Consider the following 25,919-nt stretch of genomic DNA (forward strand, 5'->3'; position numbering starts at 1 on the left):
CCAGCTCACTGCCTGCAGCCTGGATTTGGGCTCCAGAGCTGGGCAGCCTGGCTCCCTGGTCCAGGTTTCTTGGCACTACGGCTGATCTCCATGGAGCTCCAAGAAACCACTCAGCTTGTTTTATAGCTAAGCTGCTTCTCTTTCTCCCTGTACCCTTTGGAACTGTGAGGCTGGATGGGAAAACATTCAGTTTTTGGGGAAAGGGTCTGGGAGAATCCATCAGCCTGCACAGCTATGGATTCCCCCCTCCTGGGACACACAATCAAGTAAGTGCACTTTCTCTTTAAATATATTACATTTAAAATCACACTGTACATTGCTGAGCCTGTGCCTTGCACAGACTCTACATACTCAGGCACTGCAGTGCCTTCCCTAGCCCTGCAGCCTGGCTGCTAGGGCTCTCCCTCTCAGTGCTGGAGGTATGGGGCTGGCTTCCCCCATCCTCCAGCCTGCCTTCCTGCCTCTGGGGTTCCAGGGAGCTGGCTCTCCCTGTCCCCCCAGTGTGGCACTAACCAGTGGCCTCGCCGCACGCAGCGGCGCACCCCCCTGTACCGAAGTCCGGCGGCCCGGGACACTTGTCCCGGCCGCCGGGACCCTGGCTTGTTTCAGCGCTGAGGCGCCGGGAGCGTAGCTCCCGGACCCCAGTGCTTCACCATCCTGCTCGGCAGCCTAATTTGCCCACGCCGCTAGGGAGCCGGCTAGCCCGGTCCCCCACGAGCGGCGCCTGTCTTGTGGCCTCGCTGCAGCGTCCGGCGGGGAGCCGGGCTGCAGCGCACCCCCCTCGCCGGCTAGCAGCCCGGGACGTCCGTCCCGGCTGCTGCGGCTGGCCACCCGTGCTGGGCTGAGGCGCCGGGAGCAGAGCTCCCGGCCCCCAGCGGCGGCTCTCACAGAGAGCACTGCAGCGGGAGCCGAGCTCCCATCCGCAGCGCTCACCCTTCTCCCCGGCGCGCACACACTGCTGAGCGCGCCGGGGGCTGTCCTCCCTGCCGTGGTCTCCGGAGGGGTCCGGGTCCACGGCACATTGAAACATACATGTATTTTAAACGTTATAGATACATTTTACAAACACGGCGCCTAGCGCCCACAGCATGTTCAAATATGGCGCCAAGCGCCCATTGTCTTTGAAATGGCGCCGGGCACTAGGGGTTAACCCCTTCAGTGCCGCAGGCGGCCATTCTCCTCGTGGCTGGGGTCCCTCCGGCCACATCTGTATTTTAGCTTTCTTCATGCCTTCTTTTTTTGTTTTTAAATGTAAGGAATAATCCTGCCTGGGCCTCTGCGGGTGAGCGTTACGCCTCACTGCGCTCCATACCGGAATACAGCAAGGGAAACCTGCAGGTCAGATACCGTCGTTTTATCCGCGATGTATATGTGACTGCTGCCGGTGACTAATTGTCATCGAGTGTCGTCCTTGCGTGCCTGCCTGTGTATCTCCCTTCTGTCGCGTTACACAGCGCAGTGTGGCCTAGAGGTCGCAGTGAGGGAAACCGCTCGGCTGCAAATTGGTTTATTAACAGAGCCACTAGGCGCACAGCGGGCCGCGGTAATGGTGGTAACCTTATTTCTCTGACGTCCTAGTGGATGCTGGGAACTCCGAAAGGACCATGGGGAATAGCGGCTCCGCAGGAGACTGGGCACAAAAGTAAAAGCTTTAGGACTAGCTGGTGTGCACTGGCTCCTCCCCCTATGACCCTCCTCCAAGCCTCAGTTAGATTTTTGTGCCCGAACGAGAAGGGTGCAATCTAGGTGGCTCTCCTGAGCTGCTTAGAGTAAAAGTTTAAATTAGTTTTTTTATTTTCAGTGAGTCCTGCTGGCAACAGGCTCACTGCATCGAGGGACTAAGGGGAGAAGAAGCGAACTCACCTGCGTGCAGAGTGGATTGGGCTTCTTAGGCTACTGGACATTAGCTCCAGAGGGACGATCACAGGCCCAGCCATGGATGGGTCCCAGAGCTGCGCCGCCGTCCCCCCTTACAGAGCCAGAAGAGCAGAATAGGTCCGGAAAATCGGCGGCAGAAGACGTCCTGTCTTCAATAAGGTAGCGCACAGCACCGCAGCTGTGCGCCATTGCTCTCAGCACACTTCACACTCCGGTCACTGAGGGTGCAGGGCGCTGGGGGGGGGCGCCCTGAGACGCAATAAAAGTACCTTAGATGGCAAAAAATACATCACATATAGCTCCTGGGCTATATGGATGCATTTAACCCCTGCCAGTTTTTCCTTAAAAAAGCGGGAGAAAGGCTCCGCCCCCTTCTCGGCGGCCTATCTCCTCAGCACACTGGCGCCATTTTCCCTCACAGCTCCGTTGGAGGGAAGCTCCCTGACTCTCCCCTGCAGTCCTGCACTACAGAAACAGGGTAAAACAAGAGAGGGGGGGCACTAATTTGGCAGATAAATCAATACAGCAGCTATATAAGGGAAAAACACTTACATAAGGTTATCCCTGTATGTATATGTATGTGTGTATATATATATATATATATATATATATATATAGCGCTCTGGTGTGTGCTGGCAAACTCTCCCTCTGTCCCCAAAGGGCTAGTGGGGTCCTGTCCTCTATCAGAGCATTCCCTGTGTGTGTGCTGTGTGTCGGTACGTTGTGTCGACATGTATGAGGAGGAAAATGGTATGGAGGCGGAGCAATTGCCTGTAATAGTGATGTCACCCCCTAGGGAGTCGACACCTGACTGGATGGTCTTATGGAAGGAATTACGTGATAGCGTCAGCACTTTACAAAAGACTGTTGACGACATGAGACAGCCGGCAAATCAGTTATTACCTGTACAGGCGTCTCAAACACCGTCGGGGGCTCTAAAGCGCCCGTTACCTCAGATGGTCGACACGGACACTGACTCCAGTGTCGACGGTGAGGAAACAAACGTATTTTCCAGTAGGGCCACACGTTACATGATCACGGCAATGAAGGAGGTTTTGAACATTTCTGATACTACAAGTACCACAAAAAAGGGTATTATGTGGGGTGTGAAAAAACTACCCGTAGTTTTTCCTAAATCAGATGAATTAAATGAGGTGTGTGATGAAGCGTGGGTTTCCCCCGATAAAAAACTGCTAATTTCTAAAAAATTATTGGCATTATACCCTTTCCCGCCAGAGGTTAGGGCGCGTTGGGAAACACCCCCTAGGGTAGATAAGGCGCTCACACGCTTATCAAAACAAGTGGCGTTACCGTCTCCTGATACGGCCGCCCTCAAGGAACCAGCTGATAGGAAGCTGGAAAATATCCTTAAAAGTATATACACACATACTGGTATTATACTGCGACCAGCAATCGCCTCAGCCTGGATGTGCAGTGCTGGGGTGGCTTGGTCGGATTCCCTGACTGAAAATATTGATACCCTGGACAGGGACAGTATATTATTGACTATAGAGCATTTAAAGGATGCATTTCTATATATGCGAGATGCACAGAGGAATATTTGCACTCTGGCATCAAGAGTAAGTGCGCTGTCCATTTCTGCCAGAAGAGGGTTATGGACGCGACAGTGGTCAGGTGATGCGGATTCCAAACGGCATATGGAAGTATTGCCGTATAAAGGGGAGGAGTTATTTGGGGTCGGTCTATCGGACCTGGTGGCCACGGCAACGGCTGGGAAATCCACCTTTTTATCCCAGGTCACCTCTCAGCAGTAAAAGACACCGTCTTTTCAGGCTCAGTCCTTTCGTCCCCATAAGGGCAAGCGGGCAAAAGGCCACTCATATCTGCCCCGGGGCAGAGGAAGGGGAAAAAGACTGCAGCAGGCAGCCTCTTCCCAGGAACAGAAGCCCTCCCCCGCTTCTGCCAAGTCCTCAGCATGACGCTGGGACCTTACAAGCGGACTCAGGCACGGTGGGGGCCCGTCTCAAGAATTTCAGCGCGCAGTGGGCTCACTCGCAAGTGGACCCCTGGATCCTGCAGGTAGTATCTCAGGGGTACAAATTGGAATTCGAGACATCTCCCCCTCGCCGGTTCCTGAAGTCTGCTTTACCAACGTCTCCCTCCGACAGGGAGGCGGTATTGGAAGCCATTCACAAGCTGTATTCCCAGCAGGTGATAATCAAGGTACCCCTCCTACAACAGGGAAAAGGGTATTATTCCACGCTGTTTGTGGTACCGAAGCCGGACGGCTCGGTGAGACCTATTTTAAATCTGAAATCCTTGAACACTTACATACAAAGGTTCAAATTCAAGATGGAGTCACTCAGAGCAGTGATAGCGAACCTGGAAGAAGGGGACTATATGGTGTCTCTGGACATCAAGGATGCTTACCTCCATGTCCCAATTTGCCCTTCTCACCAAGGGTACCTCAGGTTTGTGGTACAGAACTGTCATTATCAGTTTCAGACGCTGCCGTTTGGATTGTCCACGGCACCCCGGGTCTTTACCAAGGTAATGGCCGAAATGATGATTCTTCTTCGAAGAAAAGGCGTCTTAATTATCCCTTACTTGGACGATCTCCTGATAAGGGCAAGGTCCAGGGAACAGTTAGAGGTCGGAGTAGCACTATCTCAAGTAGTACTACGACAGCACGGGTGGATTCTAAATATTCCAAAATCGCAGCTGATTCCGACGACACGTCTGCTGTTCCTAGGGATGATTCTGGACACAGTCCAGAAAAAGGTGTTTCTCCCGGAGGAGAAAGCCAGGGAGTTATCCGAGCTAGTCAGGAACCTCCTAAAACCAGGCCAAGTGTCAGTGCATCAATGCACAAGGGTCCTGGGAAAAATGGTGGCTTCTTACGAAGCGATTCCATTCGGCAGATTCCACGCAAGAACTTTTCAGTGGGATCTGCTGGACAAATGGTCCGGATCGCATCTTCAGATGCATCAGCGGATAACCCTGTCTCCAATGACAAGGGTGTCTCTCCTGTGGTGGTTGCAGAGTGCTCATCTTCTAGAGGGCCGCAGATTCGGCATTCAGGACTGGGTCCTGGTGACCACGGATGCCAGCCTGAGAGGCTGGGGAGCAGTCACACAGGGAAGAAATTTCCAGGGCTTGTGGTCAAGCATGGAAACGTCATTTCACATAAATATCCTGGAACTAAGGGCCATTTACAATGCCCTAAGTCAAGCAAGGCCTCTGCTTCAGGGTCAGCCGGTGTTGATCCAGTCGGACAACATCACGGCAGTCGCCCACGTAAACAGACAGGGCGGCACAAGAAGCAGGAGGGCAATGACGGAAGTTGCAAGGATTCTTCACTGGGCGGAAAATCATGTGATAGCACTGTCAGCAGTGTTCATTCCGGGAGTGGACAACTGGGAAGCAGACTTCCTCAGCAGACACGACCTCCACCCGGGGGAGTGGGGACTTCACCCAGAAGTCTTCCACATGATTGTGAACCGTTGGGAAAAACCAAAGGTGGACATGATGGCGTCCCGCCTCAACAAAAAACTAGACCGATATTGCGCCAGGTCAAGGGACCCTCAGGCAATAGCTGTGGACGCTCTGGTAACACCGTGGGTGTACCAGTCAGTGTATGTGTTCCCTCCTCTGCCTCTCATACCCAAGGTACTGAGAATCATAAGAAGGAGAGGAGTAAGATCTATACTCGTGGCTCCGGATTGGCCAAGAAGGACTTGGTACCCGGAACTTCAAGAGATGCTCACGGAGGACCCGTGGCCTCTACCTCTAAGAAAGGACCTGCTCCAGCAGGGACCCTGTCTGTTCCAAGACTTACCGCGGCTGCGTTTGACGGCATGGCGGTTGAACGCCGGATCCTGAAGGAAAAAGGCATTCCGGATGAAGTCATCCCTACCCTGATCAAAGCCAGGAAGGATGTAACTGTGCAACATTATCACCGTATTTGGCGTAAATATGTTGCGTGGTGTGAGGCCAGGAAGGCCCCTACAGAGGAATTTCAACTGGGTCGTTTTCCTGCATTTCCTGCAAACAGGACTGTCTATGGGCCTAAAATTAGGGTCCATTAAGGTTCAAATTTCGGCCCTGTCGATTTTCTTCCAGAAAGAACTAGCTTCAGTCCCTGAAGTTCAGACGTTTGTCAAGGGGGTACTGCATATACAGCCTCCTTTTGTGCCTCCAGTGGCACCTTGGGATCTCAATGTAGTTTTGGGGTTCCTAAAATCACATTGGTTTGAACCACTCACCACTGTGGACTTAAAATATCTCACATGGAAAGTGGTAATGCTGTTAGCCCTGGCTTCAGCCAGGCGTGTCTCAGAATTGGCGGCTTTATCCTATAAAAGCCCTTACCTAATTTTTCATACGGACAGGGCAGAATTGAGGACTCGTCCTCAATTTCTCCCTAAGGTGGTTTCAGCGTTTCACTTAAACCAGCCTATTGTGGTACCTGCGGCTACTAGGGACTTGGAGGATTCCAAGTTGCTGGACGTAGTCAGGGCCCTGAAAATATATGTTTCCAGGACGGCTGGAGTCAGAAAATCTGACTCGCTGTTTATCCTGTATGCACCCAACAAGCTGGGTGCTCCTGCTTCTAAGCAGACTATTGCTCGTTGGATTTGTAATACAATTCAGCTTGCACATTCTGTGGCAGGCCTGCCACAGCCAAAATCTGTAAAAGCCCATTCCACAAGGAAAGGGGCTCATCTTGGGCGGCTGCCCGAGGGGTCTCGGCTTTACAACTTTGCCGAGCAGCTACTTGGTCAGGGGCAAACACGTTTGCTAAATTCTACAAATTTGATACCCTGGCTGAGGAGGACCTGGAGTTCTCTCATTCGGTGCTGCAGAGTCATCCGCACTCTCCCGCCCGTTTGGGAGCTTTGGTATAATCCCCATGGTCCTTTCGGAGTTCCCAGCATCCACTAGGACGTCAGAGAAAATAAGAATTTACTTACCGATAATTCTATTTCTCATAGTCCGTAGTGGATGCTGGGCGCCCATCCCAAGTGCGGATTGTCTGCAATACTTGTACATAGTTACAAAAATCGGGTTATTATTGTTGTGAGCCATCTTTTCAGAGGCTCCTCTGTTATCATGCTGTTAACTGGGTTCAGATCACAGGTTGTACGGTGTGATTGGTGTGGCTGGTATGAGTCTTACCCGGGATTCAAAATCCTTCCTTATTGTGTACGCTCGTCCGGGCACAGTATCCTAACTGAGGCTTGGAGGAGGGTCATAGGGGGAGGAGCCAGTGCACACCAGCTAGTCCTAAAGCTTTTACTTTTGTGCCCAGTCTCCTGCGGAGCTGCTATTCCCCATGGTCCTTTCGGAGTTCCCAGCATCCACTACGGAATATGAGAAATAGAATTATCGGTAAGTAAATTCTTATTTAAAAGACGCTGCGCGGAGTTTGAAAAGGACAGTATTAAATTCCGCCTAGTAACGCATTTGTTACACCCCTCGGTGGTGACATCAGGGATTAGATATAACAAACATATACATTTATTGTGATTAATTAACAGTACGTATACAGACTGGTGTGGATTGTGCAATAAATGCTATTAAATGGAATAAGGGACTTTAATGACTCCAAATTAGCCCTGATGTCGGCCCACGTACAGATGGTTCATGTATATAATCTGGGATAAGAGTACAGCGCTGTGGGTCTTTCTGCCCCCGTGAGAAACGCCCCCTAGGTTATTCCACTGCCCCGTAAAAGTGTCGCTCGCTGCTCTATAGATGCTGCGCTGCCACCAACGTGTGGGGATGGCGGCAGTTGGGCCTCTTGCGTCTGGTCACCAGTTACACAACAGCACATTTTTTGTGAGGTCACAAACTATTCCCTGAGTTTAAACACGCAAGTGACGAAAAAGAGGGTTGTGAGGGAACTGGGGGCAAGAGAGGGGTCGGCTGTATCACAGGGCAGAGGGGCCTCACCACGTCCCCCATAGCTGGGACGCTAGGCCGAGGTACACAAAGCTATTTATTATCCAGCTTTCTCCACCTGTCTGTGTCACCAGGGGTGACCTGCACCACTTCCGATGTAGGGACGATGGCACGGGAAAAAGGGGGATGCGGTGGTGGCATTTACCCATTGCCTTCCTGCCAGGTATTTCTTATACCCTGCAGGAAGGCAATGGGTACAGCAGTTCTGTGACCCCTATTGTGAATGAGACTGGATGGCTTCTGGGTTGTTCAATCTTATGACGCAGTCTTGTGTGGGTGTCTAGGACTACGCAGCATTTGGGGACTGTATATTGGTAATGGCGGGGGTGCTAGATACCTCCCATGATGCACATCCCCTTCCGCCCATTATATCCAAGGTGTTATTCAGTACATTACATTGGATTAGAATAACTCGCACGCTATACTGCGCAAACAGCTGCAATAATGATGTATGGTAATGAGATTTCTGGGTGTGCATCTGCAGGGGTGGATCATAGACTGCGGGGGCGGGGCATGCACTGCAGGGGTGGGACATAGGGGCGGGGCATACACTGCAGGTGGTGGGACATAGACTGCAGGGGTGGGGTCACACTGAACTAATAGGCTTTCCTAGCTAATGACCCAGTTTCTGAATTGCCTGATTTACAGGGGGTTTTTTTTTTTGGGGGGGGGGAGGGGGGTGTTTGCAGAAATGGGGTGATGTTGCCCCTTTTTTTTCAGGAGTGGCAAGGCCAGGGTCTGCGTCTCTGGTCGCAATCTTCCTGTCCTCGCAAGGCGCCCTGCGACGGCTAGCTGAGTAAGCTGAGGTTTGCTCAGCTGGCCGCCTGCATGGGTGACAGCTGCTAGGTCTAGCCGGACAACCTGGTTAGGCCGTTACCGATATGTCCTCATACATCTTTGCTGCAGTCACGCCAAACAGCCCCTCTTGGCGCGCCAGATTGCGTGTGACTCTTTTAGCATCTTTTTTTGCTGAAAATGCGTCATAGTCGCAACGCAATACAACTAGCACGCACCAGGAGACTGTGCTGCGTAACTTGTATATTCTGTGCGACTGAGACTGAATCTGTATACGAAGTGCTACAATGCAGCAGCCGCAGCTGTTCTCCAATACACGTCCTGTTCTGCTCCGTGTACAGCCTCAGTCACACACGGTATACAGATGTCATATATCGCATTAATCAGCGCAGTCTCCTCGTGCAGAAAAAGACGCCCGACCGTACAGAGTTGCACGGGACCCGTCGTTAGGGAGCATCTCGCGCTGCATGGCGTATTGAGGCTAAATGTTCCAGGACGCATCTGTACGATGCCTGTAAGCAGAACGCAGTAACGTAGCCGGTGCTTTACAGAAAAGTAATAGTACAAGAAAGGTGAACCCTGCAAATCCAGAAACCAGGGCGCTCATACGTCCCTATTTTCCTAGCCAGTCCCGGTTACAGGATACACGGCAGTAGGCCCCTAGAACTGCTTTTGCTTTGTGGGGTCCGAAAAAGGAGTTTGAGGCTTTATCGATACTCTTATTGGGTTTCAGATGGCAATAGAGATATCTACATGGGGCCCCAATAACACCAGTATACCTGAGGGAAGGAGTGCAGCCCGTATACTGGATGAGGAGCGTAAGACGTGTAACCTATAGTAGATGGCGTTCTGCAGTATTACCATCTCCTCCACCACGAGTGGAACAGGTGACTTGGCCGTTCATTCTCTCACACGACGTCGGTAACGAGCTGATCCACACAATGATGTTCTCTGTCAGTCCTGCTCACCCTTAGCTTCATTTCCCGCACGTCTACAAGGAACTGGATTATGTGTGTGTGAGATAAGCAGTGAGTCATATGTCAGCCCTGTTCTCCTTCCTTCTCACCAGCCATCAAGGTGAACTGCGTGGGGTCGTGTGGGGTGTCCAACAAGGTCAACGAGACGTCATGGAACGTGGAAGAGCAGTACTTCAACGGAACGTTCTCACTGGCCGACAAAGGTAAATCCACGGGATCCAGGTGGTTTTTCTTTTCGGAACTAGAACCAGTTGATGATTAACGCTGACTGAAAGTTCTTTTTAGTTTATTTAATATTATTATTATCCTTTATTTATATGGCGCCATAAGGGGTCTGCAGCGCCTCACAGAGCCAATAACCAGGAAACAGTTTGAACAAATAAAATAAAAGTGACTTGCAGAACAGAAGATTGCAGAACATGGTATAAACATGGCTGCAGCAGCCATCACAATACTTAAATAAGCGGCGGGGTGGCTGGACCCAAGGGTTAGGTGCTATTGTTGGCATTGAGGAGGAGGAGTGAGGGAAGGAAAAACACATGAGGGCAGAGGGCCCTGCTCGTGACAGCTTACAGTCTAAAGGGGACATGGCCCATAGGTCGACCTTACGTAGTGGTCGACCTATTGAGTGTCGACCTATTGGTTGACATGCATTAGGTGGACATGGCAAAGGTTGACACATGAAAAGGTCGACGTGAGTTTTTCACTTTTTAAAAAAAACTTTTTCATACTTTACGATCCACGTGGACAGCGATTGGGAATAGTAAACTCTGCCGAGCGCAGCGGATCTTGCCCTATGCATGGTGAGCAAAGAAGCCATGTGAGGGGACACGGTGCACTAATTGGGGTTCCCGGTCACTTTACGAAAAAAAACGGCACCAAAAAATAAAATAAAATCATGTCTACCTTGTTCCATGTCGATCTGCCGACCATGTCATCATTTTTAATTTGTCGACCAATAGTGGTCGACCGAAATAGGGGCGACTCAACAAACCCATTCCATCTAAAGATAATGTTTACTGAGCGACACCGGTTTGCATCCCGCTGTCACTGCGACGACTTCTCTCTCCCCGTACAGAGGTGGTCATTCCGAGTTGTTCGCTAGCTGTTTTCGTTCGCAGCGATTAGGTAAAAAAGCGGCACTTCTGTGCATGCGGCGCAATGCGCACGCGACGTACTTTCACAACAGCCGATGCAGTTTCACACAGTCTAGCGCCGCTTTTCAATCGCACTGCTGGCCGCAGAGTGATTGACAGGAAGTGGGTGTTTCTGGGTGGTAACTGACCGTTTTCGGGGAGTGTGTGTAAAAACGCGGGCGTGCCTGGGGAAACGCAGGCGTGGCTGGCCGAACGCAGGGCGTGTTCGTGACGTCAAAACAGGAACTAAACAGTGTGAAGTGATCGCTAGCTAGGAGTAGGTCTGGAGCTACTCTGAAACGACACAATCTTTTTTTGTAGCCACTCTGCGATCCTTTCGTTTGCACTTCTGCTAAACTGAGATACACTCCCAGAGGGCGGCGGCATAGCGTTTGCACGGCTGCTAAAAGCAGCTAGCGAGCGATCAACTCGGAATGAGGGCCAGAATCCTTCTAGTCACAGAGCAGCTTCACACGCCATAGTATCGGTATGTGTAGGGGGCTTGGACGTCATTCCCTGTCCACAGCAGTGTGTCTGTAGTTACCGTACGTCAGCTGCACTGAAAATGCAAATTGGGACTGTTTAAAATTGGCGTGTTTACCATAGCAATCCTGTCCTAATCCTGCAGGGGGTACAGATTACCATCCAGGAGAATATGCAAATGGCCAATGCAAAGCAGCTTCTCCTTTTCTTGTTGTATTAAAGAAGAAACAATCTAAATTTAGCAAGAGCCGGATGAAGAGGAGATCTGAGCGTGTGGCCGCTCCCAACGCATTACAGAGGCCGGGGCTAATGGTCGCTGCCGGGTCATATTTGTGTGCCCCACCTAATGCAGTTATGCTACATATAAGATCAGGGCAGTATGACTTCATTGTGTGAGCAAGTAACCTGGCTCGCTCCGAGCACAGGCGGCGATCGCCAAATGTGGAGCAAAGAAACGCGAGAGGACAGCGCTGTGGATTTATCTGACGCTACGGGTGTAGTAAGAACATGTCTAAGCAAAATGCGGTTTAGTCCGAAAAACAGCGTATAATGATAAAATGCTGAAATAGCATAAAATCACATAGAAATAAATCTGTATGTTGTGTTTATTTCTGAGTAAAGGGAGTCCATAGATTAGGCTGCTGTGGGTGAACATATGGAGTAATGTCCCCTCACCCCATGGCACAGACTGTGGGATTAGATACATTGCGGGTGCCCCATGGCGCATACTGTGGGATTAGCCGCATTGCGGGTGCCCCGTGGCGCAGACTGTGGGATTAGATACATTGCGGGTGCCCCATGGCGCAGACTGTGGGATTAGTTACATTGCCGGTGCCCCATGGCGCAGACTGTGGGATTAGCCACATTGCGGGTGCCCCATGGCGCAGACTGTGGGATTAGTTACATTGCGGGTGCCCCGTGGCACAGACTGTGGGATTAGCCGTATTGCGAGTGCCCCGTGGCGCAGACTGTGGGATTAGCCACATTGCGGGTGCCCCATGGCACAGACTATGGGATTAGCCACATTGCGGGTGCCCCATGGCGCAGACTGTGGGATTAGTTACATTGCGGGTGCCCCATGGCGCAGACTGTGGGATTAGTTACATTGCGGGTGCCCCATGGCACAGACTCTGGGATTAGCCACGTTGCGGGTGCCCCATGGCACAGACTATGGGATTAGCCACATTGCGGGTGCCCCATGGCACAGACTATGGGATTAGCCACATTGCGGGTGCCCCATGGCGCAGACTGTGGGATTAGTTACATTGCGGGTGCCCCATGGCACAGACTCTGGGATTAGCCACGTTGCGGGTGCCCCATGGTACAGACTATGGGATTAGTTACATTGCCGGTGCCCCATGGCACAGACTATGGGATTAGCCACATTGCGGGTGCCCCATGGCACAGACTATGGGATTAGCCACATTGCGGGTGCCCCATGGCACAGACTGTGGGATTAGTTACATTGCGGGTGCCCCATGGCACAGACTGTGGGATTAGTTACATTGCGGGTGCCCCATGGCGCAGACTGTGGGATTAGTTACATTGCGGGTGCCCCATGGCGCAGACTGTGGGATTAGTTACATTGCGGGTGACCCATGGCACAGACTCTGGGATTAGCCACGTTGCGGGTGCCCCATGGTGAAGACTGTGGGATTAGATACATTGCAGGTGCCCCATGGTACAGATTGTGGGATCATCCACATTGCGGGTGCCCCATGGTGCAGACTATGGGATTAGCCACATTGCGGGTGCCCCATGGCACATACTGTTGGATTAGTTACATTGCAGGTGCCTCATGGCACAGACTCTGGGATTAGCCACATTGTGGGTGCCCCATGGTGCAGACTATGGGATTAGCCACATTGCGGGTGCCCCATGGCACAGACTATGGGATTAGCCACATTGCGGGTGCCCCATGGCGCAGACTATGGGATTAGCCACATTGCGGGTGCCCCATGGCACATACTGTTGGATTAGTTACATTGCAGGTGCCTCATGGCACAGACTCTGGGATTAGCCACATTGTGGGTGCCCCATGGTGCAGACTGTGGGATTAGATACATTGCGGGTGCCCCATGGCACAGACTGTGGGATTAGCCACATTGCGGGTGCCCCGTGGTACAGACTGTGGGATCATCCACATTGCGGGTGCCCCATGGCGCAGACTTTGGGTTTAGCCACATTGCGGGTGCCCCGTCGCACAGATTGCGGGATTAGCTACATTGCGAGTGCCCCATGGCACAGACTGTGGGATTAGCCGCCTTGTGGGTGCCCCGTGGCACAGACTGTTGGATTAGATACATTTCGGGTGCCCCATGGCACAGACTGCTGGATTAGTTACATTGCGGGTGCCCCATGGCACAGACTTTGGCTGTAACCACAGACCCTATGCCATAGCTGCTGGTTCCAGTGACTTTACGCTGCTGAATTATGTCTCAGCGGGCACACAGGAAACTGGCATACAGGACAGTAAGGGAACCTGGTTCCTGCTGACCCTGGTAGGCTTAATTTGCCCCTATACGCCACACTCTGGGTCTATCCTTCAGAGAGCAGCGGCCTGTCCTGACCGTTACAGTCATTCTGTTTACAGGCTAGTACTTTATAGTACGCACATTGTGTGTAATGAGATTATCCGCAGCTGGGCCTTTTCCCGGAGAGTGGTGTGGAACTGTAAAGGTCACGTCCTCCACACAAGAGGTTTGGAGTGGCCCGAGTCCCATCTGTTTCGCCATTGACGCAGCGCTGTCCATCCTGCAGCCACCTAAACACCTGAACGTTACACATTCCCGGGGGGAGACGCTCTGCAGCTTTGCTATAGATTTGTTTGGTTTCTTTTTTTTTTATTTCATTTGAAGCGGAGATTGAATCAATACATTCCCCCGCCCACTGCGCTTCTTTTCTTGGAAAAAACAAACAAAAAAAAACACCTCGCCATACGGGATCCGTATTAGATGTGATGTTTTTCTGTTCCTGCACAAATTTCTAATAACCCTAAGCGGTGACCAGCCGTCAATCAAGCCTCCGCTTTCTTGTAGAAAATTCTGTTGCCGTGGGTTACTGTTTTCTCTCCTGTTTTCCCAGATGCCCCCGTGATACGTATTACGGTGTATGCCCAGACTTCATAAAATCTCCTTTCTGTGTTAACATTAAAGCTTTGTCCAGAAATAATAATGTTATCAGAACTGACGTATAACCCTGTAGAGGCATCATCAGGAAATTTGGATTCGCTTTCCGCCCCCAACCCATCAGTTTTTTCAAAAACACAAAAATGGGTGACCGTATTCCCGGGAAGGAGGGGGGGTTCTCTGCGCCCTAGATAGGAGACTAGATTATCCAGCCCCAAACCATAAACCCCCCAGCTTTGTGTTGAGTACGTGTTATTGTGGACCTGCGTGATGAGTTTCGCTCTCTGGCTGCAGTGTAAATAAACTTTGAAACGCTGTCTTTCAGGAACGCTCCAGCCCGGAGAACACACCTTCCCCTTCCAGTTTCTGCTGCCAGGTAATGTAATGGGAGGGCGGCTCTCAGATTCCAGACATTAACCATTTAGTAGGATGTAAATACCGCCGCGTCTTGTTCTCCATTTACATTGTCATTGAACTAATAGTTAAAATTCCTCTTTGAAATGTTTATTTTTTTAACTTTATAGTCTTTATTATATTATATTATTTTGTATTACTTTATTATCTCCTGTAAGTAGCAGAGCTTGGGGTCCCACCTTGTCCCCTGGGTTATGGCTTTTGTCTGTCTAGATAATTCCCGGGCCTTTTATCTCAGAAACACTCGGGTTTGGGGGATGTCCTATATATAGATTTATTTTTTATGTTGGGTAATCCTGTAATTTAGCGGCCTGGAATATATGGGAATAGTATGATTTAAGTGCTCGCTGACGATGCCAACTGTACTTTCTGTTCAGCGTCCTCACCAACCTCTTTCGAGGGGCCGTTTGGCAAGGTGATGCATCAAGTTAAGGCGGTCATAGAAACACGGAAACTCTCCAAGGACTACAAAAGCAGTAAACCCTTCTACATCTTGAGACCCCTGGACCTGAATGAAATACCCGACATAGAGGTGGGTTTCTTGCTGCTGGTCAAATCTGCATTGGAGGAAGGGAAGGGGGGGTTGTTCTGTTCAGATGACTTCTGCTGACTTGTACAAGCCCTCTTGTAACTTTTACTAAAAACATTCTTGTATTCGTCTGTGTTCTGTGCTTTTCAGCCAAACGTGTCATCAGACAGAATTTACTATTTCACTTTCCTATGGGAATACAGCTTAAGGTACTGTACAGTTATATTGCTGACCCATGCAAAGTTGAGGCCACCAAAAATAACTGTTCATACAGGACATGGCTGAAAGGCATGAAATTAAGTGATCAAGAAATGCTTAATAAAAGTTGCAGGAGGGCGTGTAGAAGCCAATAACATTTTGTCTGAAAGTGACTGTCACAAAGGCAAGACAGTGAAATTTCAGGGTGACTTAACGTCCATTCCTGTTTCTTCAGCAACTCAGCTGTGCGTCCGCCACGAAGAAGTTCAACTACAAGCTGGTGAAATCTGGTCAGCTGCTGCTAAGTGTGACCTCTGACCTGAGGGGTTACGTGGTGGGACAGGCAATCAAAATCCACACCGAGGTAGAGAACAAGTCAGGCCGGGATACGGGAACGATCATGGCGTGTCTTATCCAGGTGAGAGGACCGGTAACTGCTGGAGATTGGAGTCAACTGGAAATGTTCTGCTAACTCATCTCCGGCCTTACGCTTTTCTTTCTCTATCGTCCTAGTGGATGCTGGGGTTCCTGAAAGGACCATGGGGAATAGCGGCTCCGCAGGAGACAGGGCACAAAAAGTAAAGCTTTCCGATCAGGTGGTGTGCACTGGCTCCTCCCCCTATGACCCTCCTCCAAGCCTCAGTTAGATTTTTGTGCCCGGCCGAGAAGGGTGCAATCTAGGTGGCTCTCCTAAAGAGCTGCTTAGAGAAAGTTTAGCTTAGGTTTTTTATTTTACAGTGAGTCCTGCTGGCAACAGGATCACTGCAACGAGGGACTTAGGGGAGAAGAAGTGAACTCACCTGCGTGCAGGATGGATTGGCTTCTTGGCTACTGGACATCAGCTCCAGAGGGACGATCACAGGTACAGCCTGGATGGTCACCGGAGCCTCGCCGCCGGCCCCCTTGCAGATGCTGAAACATGAAGAGGTCCAGAATCGGCGGCAGAAGACTCCTCAGTCTTCTAAAGGTAGCGCACAGCACTGCAGCTGTGCGCCATTTTCCTCTCAGCACACTTCACACGGCAGTCACTGAGGGTGCAGGGCGCTGGGAGGGGGGCGCCCTGGGAGGCAAATGAAAACCTTTTTTGGCTAAAAATACCTCACATATAGCCTCCGGGGGCTATATGGAGATATTTAACCCCTGCCAGAATACACTAAAGAGCGGGAGACGAGCCCGCCGGAAAAGGGGCGGGGCCTATCTCCTCAGCACACAGCGCCATTTTCCTTACACAGCTCCGCTGGTCAGGACGGCTCCCAGGTCTCTCCCCTGCACTGCACTACAGAAACAGGGTAAAACAAGAGAGGGGGGGCAAAATAGTGGCAAAAATTATATTATAAAAGCAGCTATACAGGGAGCACTTATTATAAGGCTATCCCTGTCATATATAGCGCTTTTGGTGTGTGCTGGCAAACTCTCCCTCTGTCTCCCCAAAGGGCTAGTGGGGTCCTGTCTTCGTTAAGAGCATTCCCTGTGTGTCTGCTGTGTGTCGGTACGTGTGTGTCGACATGTATGAGGACGATATTGGTGTGGAGGCGGAGCAATTGCCAAATATGGGGATGTCACCTCCTAGGGGGTCGACACCAGAATGGATGCCTTTATTTATGGAATTACGGGATAGTGTCAACACGCTAAAGCAGTCGTTTGACGACATGAGACGGCCGGACAATCAGTTAGTGCCTGTCCAGGCGCCTCAAACACCGTCAGGGGCTGTAAAACGCCCTTTGCCTCAGTCAATCGACACAGACCCAGACACAGGCACTGATTCCAGTGGCGACGGTGACGAATCAACCGTATTTTCCAGTAGGGCCACACGTTATATGATTTTGGCAATGAAGGAGGCGTTACATTTAGCTGATACTACAGGTACCACTAAACAGGGTATTATGTGGGGTGTGAAAAAACTACCCGTAGTTTTTCCCGAATCAGAAGAACTAAATGATGTATGTGGTGAAGCGTGGGTTGCCCCCGATAAAAAGATGCTAATTTCAAAGAAGTTATTAGCTTTATACCCTTTCCCGTCAGAGGTTAGGGCGCGCTGGGAAACACCTCCTAGGGTGGACAAGGCGCTCACACGCTTATCTAAACAAGTGGCGTTACCCTCTCCTGAGACGGCCGCACTTAAAGATCCAGCAGATAGGAGGATGGAAAATATCCAAAAAAGTATATACACACATACAGGTGTTATACTACGACCAGCTATAGCGACAGCCTGGATGTGCAGTGCTGGGGTAGCTTGGTCAGAGTCCCTGATTGAAAATATTGATACCCTGGATAGGGACAATGTTTTACTGTCTTTAGAGCAAATAAAGGATGCATTTCTTTATATGCGTGATGCACAGAGGGATATCTGCACACTGGCATCACGGGTAAGTGCTATGTCCATTTCGGCCAGAAGAAGTTTATGGACGCGACAGTGGTCAGGCGATGCGGACTCAAAACGGCATATGGAAGTTTTGCCGTATAAAGGGGAGGAGTTATTTGGAGTCGGTCTATCAGATTTGGTGGCCACGGCTACAGCCGGGAAATCCACCTTTTTACCTCAAGTCACTCCCCAACAGAAAAAGACACCGACTTTTCAACCGCAGCCCTTTCGTTCCTTTAAAAACAAGAGAGCAAAGGGATATTCATATCTGCCACGAGGCAGAGGAAGGGGGAAGAGACACCAACAGGCAGCTCCTTCCCAGGAACAGAAGCCCTCCCCCGCTTCTACAAAAGCCTCAGCATGACGCTGGGGCTTCTCAAGCGGACTCGGGGGCGGTGGGCGGTCGTCTCAAGAATTTCAGCGCGCAGTGGGCTCACTCGCAGGTAGATCCCTGGATCCTGCAGATAATATCTCAGGGGTACAGGTTGGAACTAGAGACAGATCCGCCTCGCCGTTTCCTGAAGTCTGCTTTACCAACGTCCCCCTCAGAAAGGGAGACGGTTTTGGAAGCCATTCACAAGCTGTACTCTCAGCAGGTGATAGTCAAGGTACCTCTTCTACAACAGGGAAAGGGGTATTATTCCACTCTATTTGTGGTACCGAAGCCGGACGGCTCGGTAAGACCTATTCTAAATCTGAAGTCCTTGAACCTGTACATAAAGAAGTTGAAGTTCAAAATGGAGTCACTCAGAGCAGTGATAGCGAACCTGGAAGAAGGGGACTTTATGGTGTCCTTGGACATCAAGGATGCGTACCTCCACGTTCCAATTTACCCCTCACACCAGGGGTACCTCAGGTTCGTTGTACAAAACTGTCACTATCAGTTTCAGACGCTGCCGTTCGGATTGTCCACGGCACCTCGGGTCTTTACAAAGGTAATGGCCGAGATGATGATTCTTCTTCGAAGAAAAGGCGTATTAATTATCCCATACTTGGACGATCTCCTAATAAGGGCAAGGTCCAGAGAACAGCTAGAGAGGGGATTAGCACTGTCTCAAGAAGGGCTAAAACAGCACGGCTGGATTCTGAATATTCCAAAATCCCAGTTAATGCCGACAACTCGTCTGCTGTTCCTAGGGATGATTCTGGACACGGTTCAGAAAAAGGTTTTTCTCCCGGAGGAAAAAGCCAAGGAGTTATCCGAGCTTGTCAGGAACCTCCTAAAACCAGGAAAGGTGTCTGTACATCAATGCACAAGAGTCCTGGGAAAAATGGTGGCTTCTTACGAAGCAATTCCATTCGGCAGATTCCATGCACGAATTTTCCAGAGGGATCTGTTGGACAAATGGTCAGGGTCGCATCTTCAGATGCACCAGCGGATAACCCTGTCTCCAAGGACAAGGGTATCTCTTCTGTGGTGGTTGCAGAGTGCTCATCTATTGGAGGGCCGCAGATTCGGCATACAGGATTGGATCCTGGTGACCACGGACGCCAGCCTGAGAGGCTGGGGAGCAGTCACACAAGGAAGAAACTTCCAGGGAGTGTGGACGAGCCTGGAAACGTCTCTTCACATAAACATTCTGGAACTAAGAGCAATCTACAATGCTCTAAGCCAGGCAGAACCTCTGCTTCAAGGAAAACCGGTGTTGATCCAGTCGGACAACATCACGGCAGTCGCCCATGTAAACAGACAGGGCGGCACAAGAAGCAGGAGTGCAATGGCAGAAGCTGCAAGGATTCTTCGCTGGGCAGAGAATCATGTGATAGCACTGTCAGCAGTGTTCATCCCGGGAGTGGACAACTGGGAAGCAGACTTCCTCAGCAGACACGACCTTCACCCGGGAGAGTGGGGACTTCATCCGGAAGTCTTCCACATGCTGGTAACCCGTTGGGAAAGACCAATGGTGGACATGATGGCGTCTCGCCTCAACAAAAAACTGGACAGGTATTGCGCCAGGTCAAGAGATCCGCAGGCAATAGCTGTGGACGCGCTGGTAACGCCTTGGGTGTACCAGTCGGTGTATGTGTTTCCTCCTCTGCCTCTCATACCAAAAGTATTGAGAATTATACGGCAAAGAGGCGTAAGAACGATACTAGTGGTTCCGGATTGGCCAAGAAGGACTTGGTACCCGGAACTTCAAGAGATGATCACGGAAGATCCGTGGCCTCTACCTCTAAGGAGGGACTTGCTTCAGCAGGGTCCCTGTCTGTTTCAAGACTTACCGCGGCTGCGTTTGACGGCATGGCGGTTGAACGCCGGATCCTAAAGGAAAAAGGCATGCCGGAAGAAGTCATTCCTACTTTGATTAAAGCAAGGAAGGAAGTAACCGTGCAACACTATCACCGCATTTGGCGAAGATATGTTGCGTGGTGCGAGGATCGGAGTGCTCCGACGGAGGAATTTCAACTGGGTCGATTCCTACATTTCCTGCAATCAGGATTGTCTATGGGTCTCAAATTGGGATCTATTAAGGTTCAAATTTCGGCCCTGTCGATTTTCTTTCAAAAAGAATTGGCTTCAGTTCCTGAAGTCCAGACTTTTGTTAAGGGAGTGCTGCATATACAGCCTCCTGTGGTGCCTCCAGTGGCACCGTGGGATCTCAATGTGGTTTTGGAATTTCTAAAATCTCATTGGTTTGAACCACTAAAAAAGGTGGATTTAAAATATCTCACATGGAAAGTGACCATGTTACTAGCCCTGGCTTCGGCCAGGAGAGTGTCAGAACTGGCAGCTTTATCTTACAAAAGCCCATATCTGATTTTCCATTCGGACAGGGCAGAACTGCGGACTCGTCCGCATTTTCTCCCTAAGGTGGTGTCAGCATTTCATCTGAACCAGCCTATTGTAGTGCCTGCGGCTACAAGTGACTTGGAGGACTCCAAGTTACTGGACGTTGTCAGAGCATTAAAAATATATATTGCAAGGACAGCTGGAGTCAGAAAATCTGACTCGTTGTTTATATTGTATGCACCCAACAAGATGGGTGCTCCTGCGTCTAAGCAGACGATTGCTCGTTGGATCTGTAGCACAATCCAACTTGCACATTCTGTGGCAGGCCTGCCACAGCCTAAATCTGTAAAGGCCCACTCCACAAGGAAGGTGGGCTCATCTTGGGCGGCTGCCCGAGGGGTCTCGGCATTACAACTTTGCCGAGCAGCTACGTGGTCAGGGGAGAACACGTTTGTAAAATTTTACAAATTTGATACTCTGGCTAAGGAGGACCTGGAGTTCTCTCATTCGGTGCTACAGAGTCATCCGCACTCTCCCGCCCGTTTGGGAGCTTTGGTATAATCCCCATGGTCCTTTCAGGAACCCCAGCATCCACTAGGACGATAGAGAAAATAAGAATTTACTTACCGATAATTCTATTTCTCGGAGTCCGTAGTGGATGCTGGGCGCCCATCCCAAGTGCGGATTATCTGCAATAATTGTACATAGTTATTGTTAACTAATTCGGGTTATTGTTTAGGAAGCCATCTTTCAGAGGCTCCTCTGTTATCATACTGTTAACTGGGTTTGATCACAAGTTGTACGGTGTGATTGGTGTGGCTGGTATGAGTCTTACCCGGGATTCAAAATTCCTCCCTTATTGTGTACGCTCGTCGGGGCACAGTACCTAACTGAGGCTTGGAGGAGGGTCATAGGGGGAGGAGCCAGTGCACACCACCTGATCGGAAAGCTTTACTTTTTGTGCCCTGTCTCCTGCGGAGCCGCTATTCCCCATGGTCCTTTCAGGAACCCCAGCATCCACTACGGACTCCGAGAAATAGAATTATCGGTAAGTAAATTCTTATTTTTTCTGTCTCAGAAAGTCGCGTACCGGTCAAAACGTTGCATCTATGACCTGCGGACCATCGCGGAGGTGGAAGGGGCCCCGGTTAAGGCCTGGAAACACGCGGTCTGGGACGAGCAGATCCTAGTGCCTGCCCTCCCCCAGTCCATTCTGCAAGGCTGCAACCTCATCCAAATAGACTATTACCTCCAGGTGAGAACTGCGGCTGGTTGCTGACAGGCTGACTGATGACACAAAGAGGGCAGTTAATTTAGTGGGGACGCCCGCTAGGTAAAAGCATAGCGGCCCTTTCTCTGGGACTTTGCGACCAACAGCACTGGAAGAAGATTTTCGTCTTGAGTTGGTAAAATGCGTTGGTGAAATTTTTGTCTTTTTTTTTTTTTGTAGCTATATTTTGCTATATTGGTAGGCTATGTGTATTGTTGGGAGAAGCGTGGGTATAAGCCGCGCACTGTGGTGACTTCGGTGTTAGTCGCCTGTACGCGTCACGCTGCGCTGCTTACATCCGTACCCTGTGGTGGTGGTTGGCCAGGATACACACAGCGCAGCTGCCCTGGGGTGGAGTAACAGTATCCTCTTGTTAGCAGGGAAGGGTTCATTGCCTGGATCCGGAGTGTTATCTCCGTCCCGCCAGAGCTGGTCTTTCTTGTACAGCTTGTACAGTCAGCTCATTGCATTTGTGGAATTTACAGGTCCTCTGATTCAATCTGTGCAAACACTGAGGACGTCAGACCTGTTCCTCCAGGAATAACCGTAACCTAATACAGCGGCAGTAACACACCCTGAGACTGTCCTGAGCGGCTGCTGTATCTCCGCTAACTGAATTATTGCTGCTGCGCAGGATGAAACCTCCTGAGCGTGTCCAGTGTCTGCAGACTTTTGTGCCGCTCTGAGGTGCAGTTACGTTATGCCCAGGATAAGAGGAACGTCCCAGGCCTTTCTCTTCTATCCAGCCTCCCGTAATCCCCTACATCTGATTCCTCCAGTCAGTCTTACTCGGGTGTTTGTTTTAAATGCAGCCACTTAGAGACTTGTGAGCGTCTGACATTCGGCCTCATGTTATGATGTCCTCAGGGTGAGACTGGGTCCAGACAGACGTTATACGGGCAAAGTTCCCTGAGTGTTACAGGTGTGTGCAAAGCTTTAGCTTGCTCAGGTATTATACTCCCATATAATGCTCTTTATGTGGAATTTATGAATAACGCAGAGACTGTTAATTCCTCCTAATCCCCAAAGGAAGATCAGATTGCAGTGGTCCCATTCTCATTATTTAGGGTCTTGTCTTGTAAAGATTGTAGTAATATAATTCTGCCGGATACTCTGAGCACAGTCTGACCTAAGGCGAGTTACCGCGCTGTTCTAACGAGTGGAGATGCCGCTGTACTATTGACTTTTTCCTCCCCCGTTATGCAGAATGCGATCAAGCACCTTTTCCACACACACCCCAAACAGAGCGGCCTTTGTACGGCTCATTATCTCTCTGTAACACGTGTCCACTCTTATCTGTTTATGCACACCACAATGATTGTAGGATGTATTTGTTAATGCATAGATCTGAGGGTATATAAATTTATTTATAGACATTTTATCGCTAACTTCTAGATCTCAGTGATACCACTGGCTCCTAGTGACTGGATAGGCTGCGCTCTCAGTGATGTCACTGGCTCCTAGTGACGGGATAGGCTGTGCTCTCACTGGCTCCTATTGACTGGATAGGCTGCACTCTTGATGATGTCACTGGTTCCTAGTGACTGGATAGGCTGCGCTCTCTGTGATGTCACTGGCTCCTAGTGACTGGATAGGCTGCACTCTCAGTGATGTCGCTGGCTCCTAGTGACGGGATAGGCTGCACTCTCAGTGATGTCACTGGCTCCTAGTGACTGGATAGGCTGCACTCTCAGTGATGTCACTGGCTCCTAGTGACGGGATAGGCTGCACTCTCAGTGATGTCACTGGCTCCTAGTGACGGGATAGGCTGCACTCTCAGTGATGTTACTGGCTCCTAGTGACTGGATAGGCTACACTCTCAGTGATGTCACTGGCTCCTAGTTATGGGATAGGCTGCACAGTCATTGATACTACTTCGGCCAACAGAATTGTTGCGTTTATACTATGTAACTAAGCTGTGCTTTTGTTGTTTTATTTTTCTCATGCAGGTTACCGTTAAAAACCCGGAGCTGTCCGTCACATTACCAATCTACGTTGGAAATATACCAGTGAGCCAGGCACGCCTGAGCCTAAGACATTCTATATCACATGCCCCAGCCCCTGTTGTTCCCACCGCGCCCCCTGCTGACAATGAACAGTGTAGCAGCAGCCAGTCTATGGACAATGTCTCTATACCCACCAAGTGCCACTCGCAGCAGCAGTCAAACGCCCCGTTCTGCTACGCCCCCGAGCTCAATTTCCTGGACTCACAGGACGCAGAAACGCTGGGCTCTCCCTCCCGCCCTGCTCTCTGCCTGTCTACGGGGGCCACCGTCCCTTACTATGCCGACGGAGCAGTTGTTCCAGTACCCACGGCCAGCACGCTAATCTTACCCCCAGAATACAGCACGTGGGGGTATCCTTATGGTAAGTGCAACTCGGCAGCAGTCTGTCAGTTCAGGGATGACAGAGATAAATGCAGCTTTCCTTATCTATTACAGTATCTGCTCATTTCCTTCCTTCACTGAATACAGACATTTATTCTGCACAGAGAACCCGGTTACTGTATAGGTGTATTTCATTCAAGTACAAGCACCACTTAGCGTAGCGCTGTCCACTGTAGACTGGAGCAGCAGCGCCCTCTGGTGCTCAGAGCTCTTACATGCTTGTTTACTCACGTCAGGCAATAAGAGTATTATGACACATACAATGTCTGAAAGAAGAAGCTTTACAGTACAGTGACATTACCATGTAGCCAGAGCCCATCGATCATTCTGGAATAAATTCCTATTGTTCTGCAGTCAGACCATGTTGGGAAAGAGAATCTGCAGTTGCTAACTTGTTTATATTCCTGGCCAGGAGGGACCTGTGTACCCAGTTTGGGGGGTGAGGCGTTCCTAAATACTTTTACATGTCCCAAAATCCTGTCCCCTATACTGCCAGGAAATTAATGGGAAAACAGAACTCTTTAATAAGTAGATATTTTTTTTTTTTTTTTTACCTTAAATAGACAAAATAAAGCAGAGTTTATGTGCCAGAGGCCTTATTAAACATTTATGTGATCTTTGGGTAATCATCAAAGCGCTTCACAGGAAATTACAGAAATAGCGCCCCCTGTGGTCCCTTTTAAAAGATGAACTCTATATATAACATTCTGTGCGCCATTAACCCACATGGGAACACTGTTTTTAGTTTTTAACTCCTTTTTTGGGCTTTATTCATTCTGATTTATTCTTTTCTATTATGGCCCTTGCTATATGGTACAAAACACACTAAAAAAATGTACCGTACTTCACAAAATGACTGACGCATGTGTTTTCTCCGCAGACGCTCCTCCGTCGTACGAACAGAGCTGCAACGAGGCCACAGTCAGCAATGGCAACTGAATGCTCCGCCCCCAGCGACTTCGGATTAAGAACAGTCCGCCATTAGGCCGGCTGCTCCGTGGACCGTTTTATTTTCATGGCGGGAGGTTTTTTTATTTTATTTTTTCCTTATTTTTGCTATTTTAGGTAACTGGAAATCCTTACCCGAGCAATTTTTAATTTAATTTCAAGTTTTTATAAACTGGGGCGGCGCTGCAGCTGGATCCTATTTCGGCAGAGACCCCCGGACCTCTTGTACATTTGTAGAAGACTTTAAGTTATAGTATTTTAAGCACCTGTGATGCCTTATTAAAACTGAACTTTTAAAATATATGTAAATATACAAATATATACAAATACCAGATTGCAAGTATGTGCTACGAAATGGTTTTATTTTATTATTTCCCTTTGAACTTCTTAAGTGAATGCTGATTAAACACTGAGCTGACGGTTGAGTTACAGGTCTCCGGTTTCTGCTGCGCACAGATACGCCTGTGTGATCTTTGCGCAAGGGATGGGATCAGCCTGTTTTACCGTCTTTCCTCCAGCTACGGAACTACAAGTCTCCGCATGCCAGGTGTAAAACAGCTGAAAGGCCTATAGATGTGTACAGGCTGGTTTAGTGCCCACTGTGGGTTCTATTTACATCGTCATTAAAGGGTAACTCTGCGGCTTTGGGTGGCATTTATTACATTAAACAATAATACTGAGTATTACTTTCCTGGGACCAGTGCTGTTGGTTTAACATAACATATGACATGTAAGAAACATGATGACCGCTATGTTGT

The 25,919-nt window shown here is 49.9% G+C and overlaps 1 protein-coding gene across 1 annotated transcript; it reads left to right on the forward strand.

Moving 5' to 3' along the window:
• Positions 1 to 9,401: 9,401 nt before the first annotated feature.
• ARRDC1 (arrestin domain containing 1) lies at positions 9,402 to 25,580 on the forward strand. The gene is made up of 8 exons (XM_063935866.1): positions 9,402 to 9,485; positions 9,668 to 9,778; positions 14,648 to 14,698; positions 15,114 to 15,268; positions 15,699 to 15,881; positions 21,635 to 21,811; positions 23,776 to 24,193; positions 25,094 to 25,580. The coding sequence occupies exons 1-8, from the start codon at positions 9,440 to 9,442 to the stop codon at positions 25,150 to 25,152; spliced, it is 1,200 nt and encodes a 399-aa protein (XP_063791936.1). The 5' UTR covers positions 9,402 to 9,439; the 3' UTR covers positions 25,153 to 25,580.
• Positions 25,581 to 25,919: the final 339 nt, after the last annotated feature.

The sequence above is a fragment of the Pseudophryne corroboree genome, chromosome 8 (assembly GCF_028390025.1).
Source record: "Pseudophryne corroboree isolate aPseCor3 chromosome 8, aPseCor3.hap2, whole genome shotgun sequence".
In the NCBI taxonomy this organism is placed as follows: domain Eukaryota; kingdom Metazoa; phylum Chordata; class Amphibia; order Anura; family Myobatrachidae; genus Pseudophryne; species Pseudophryne corroboree.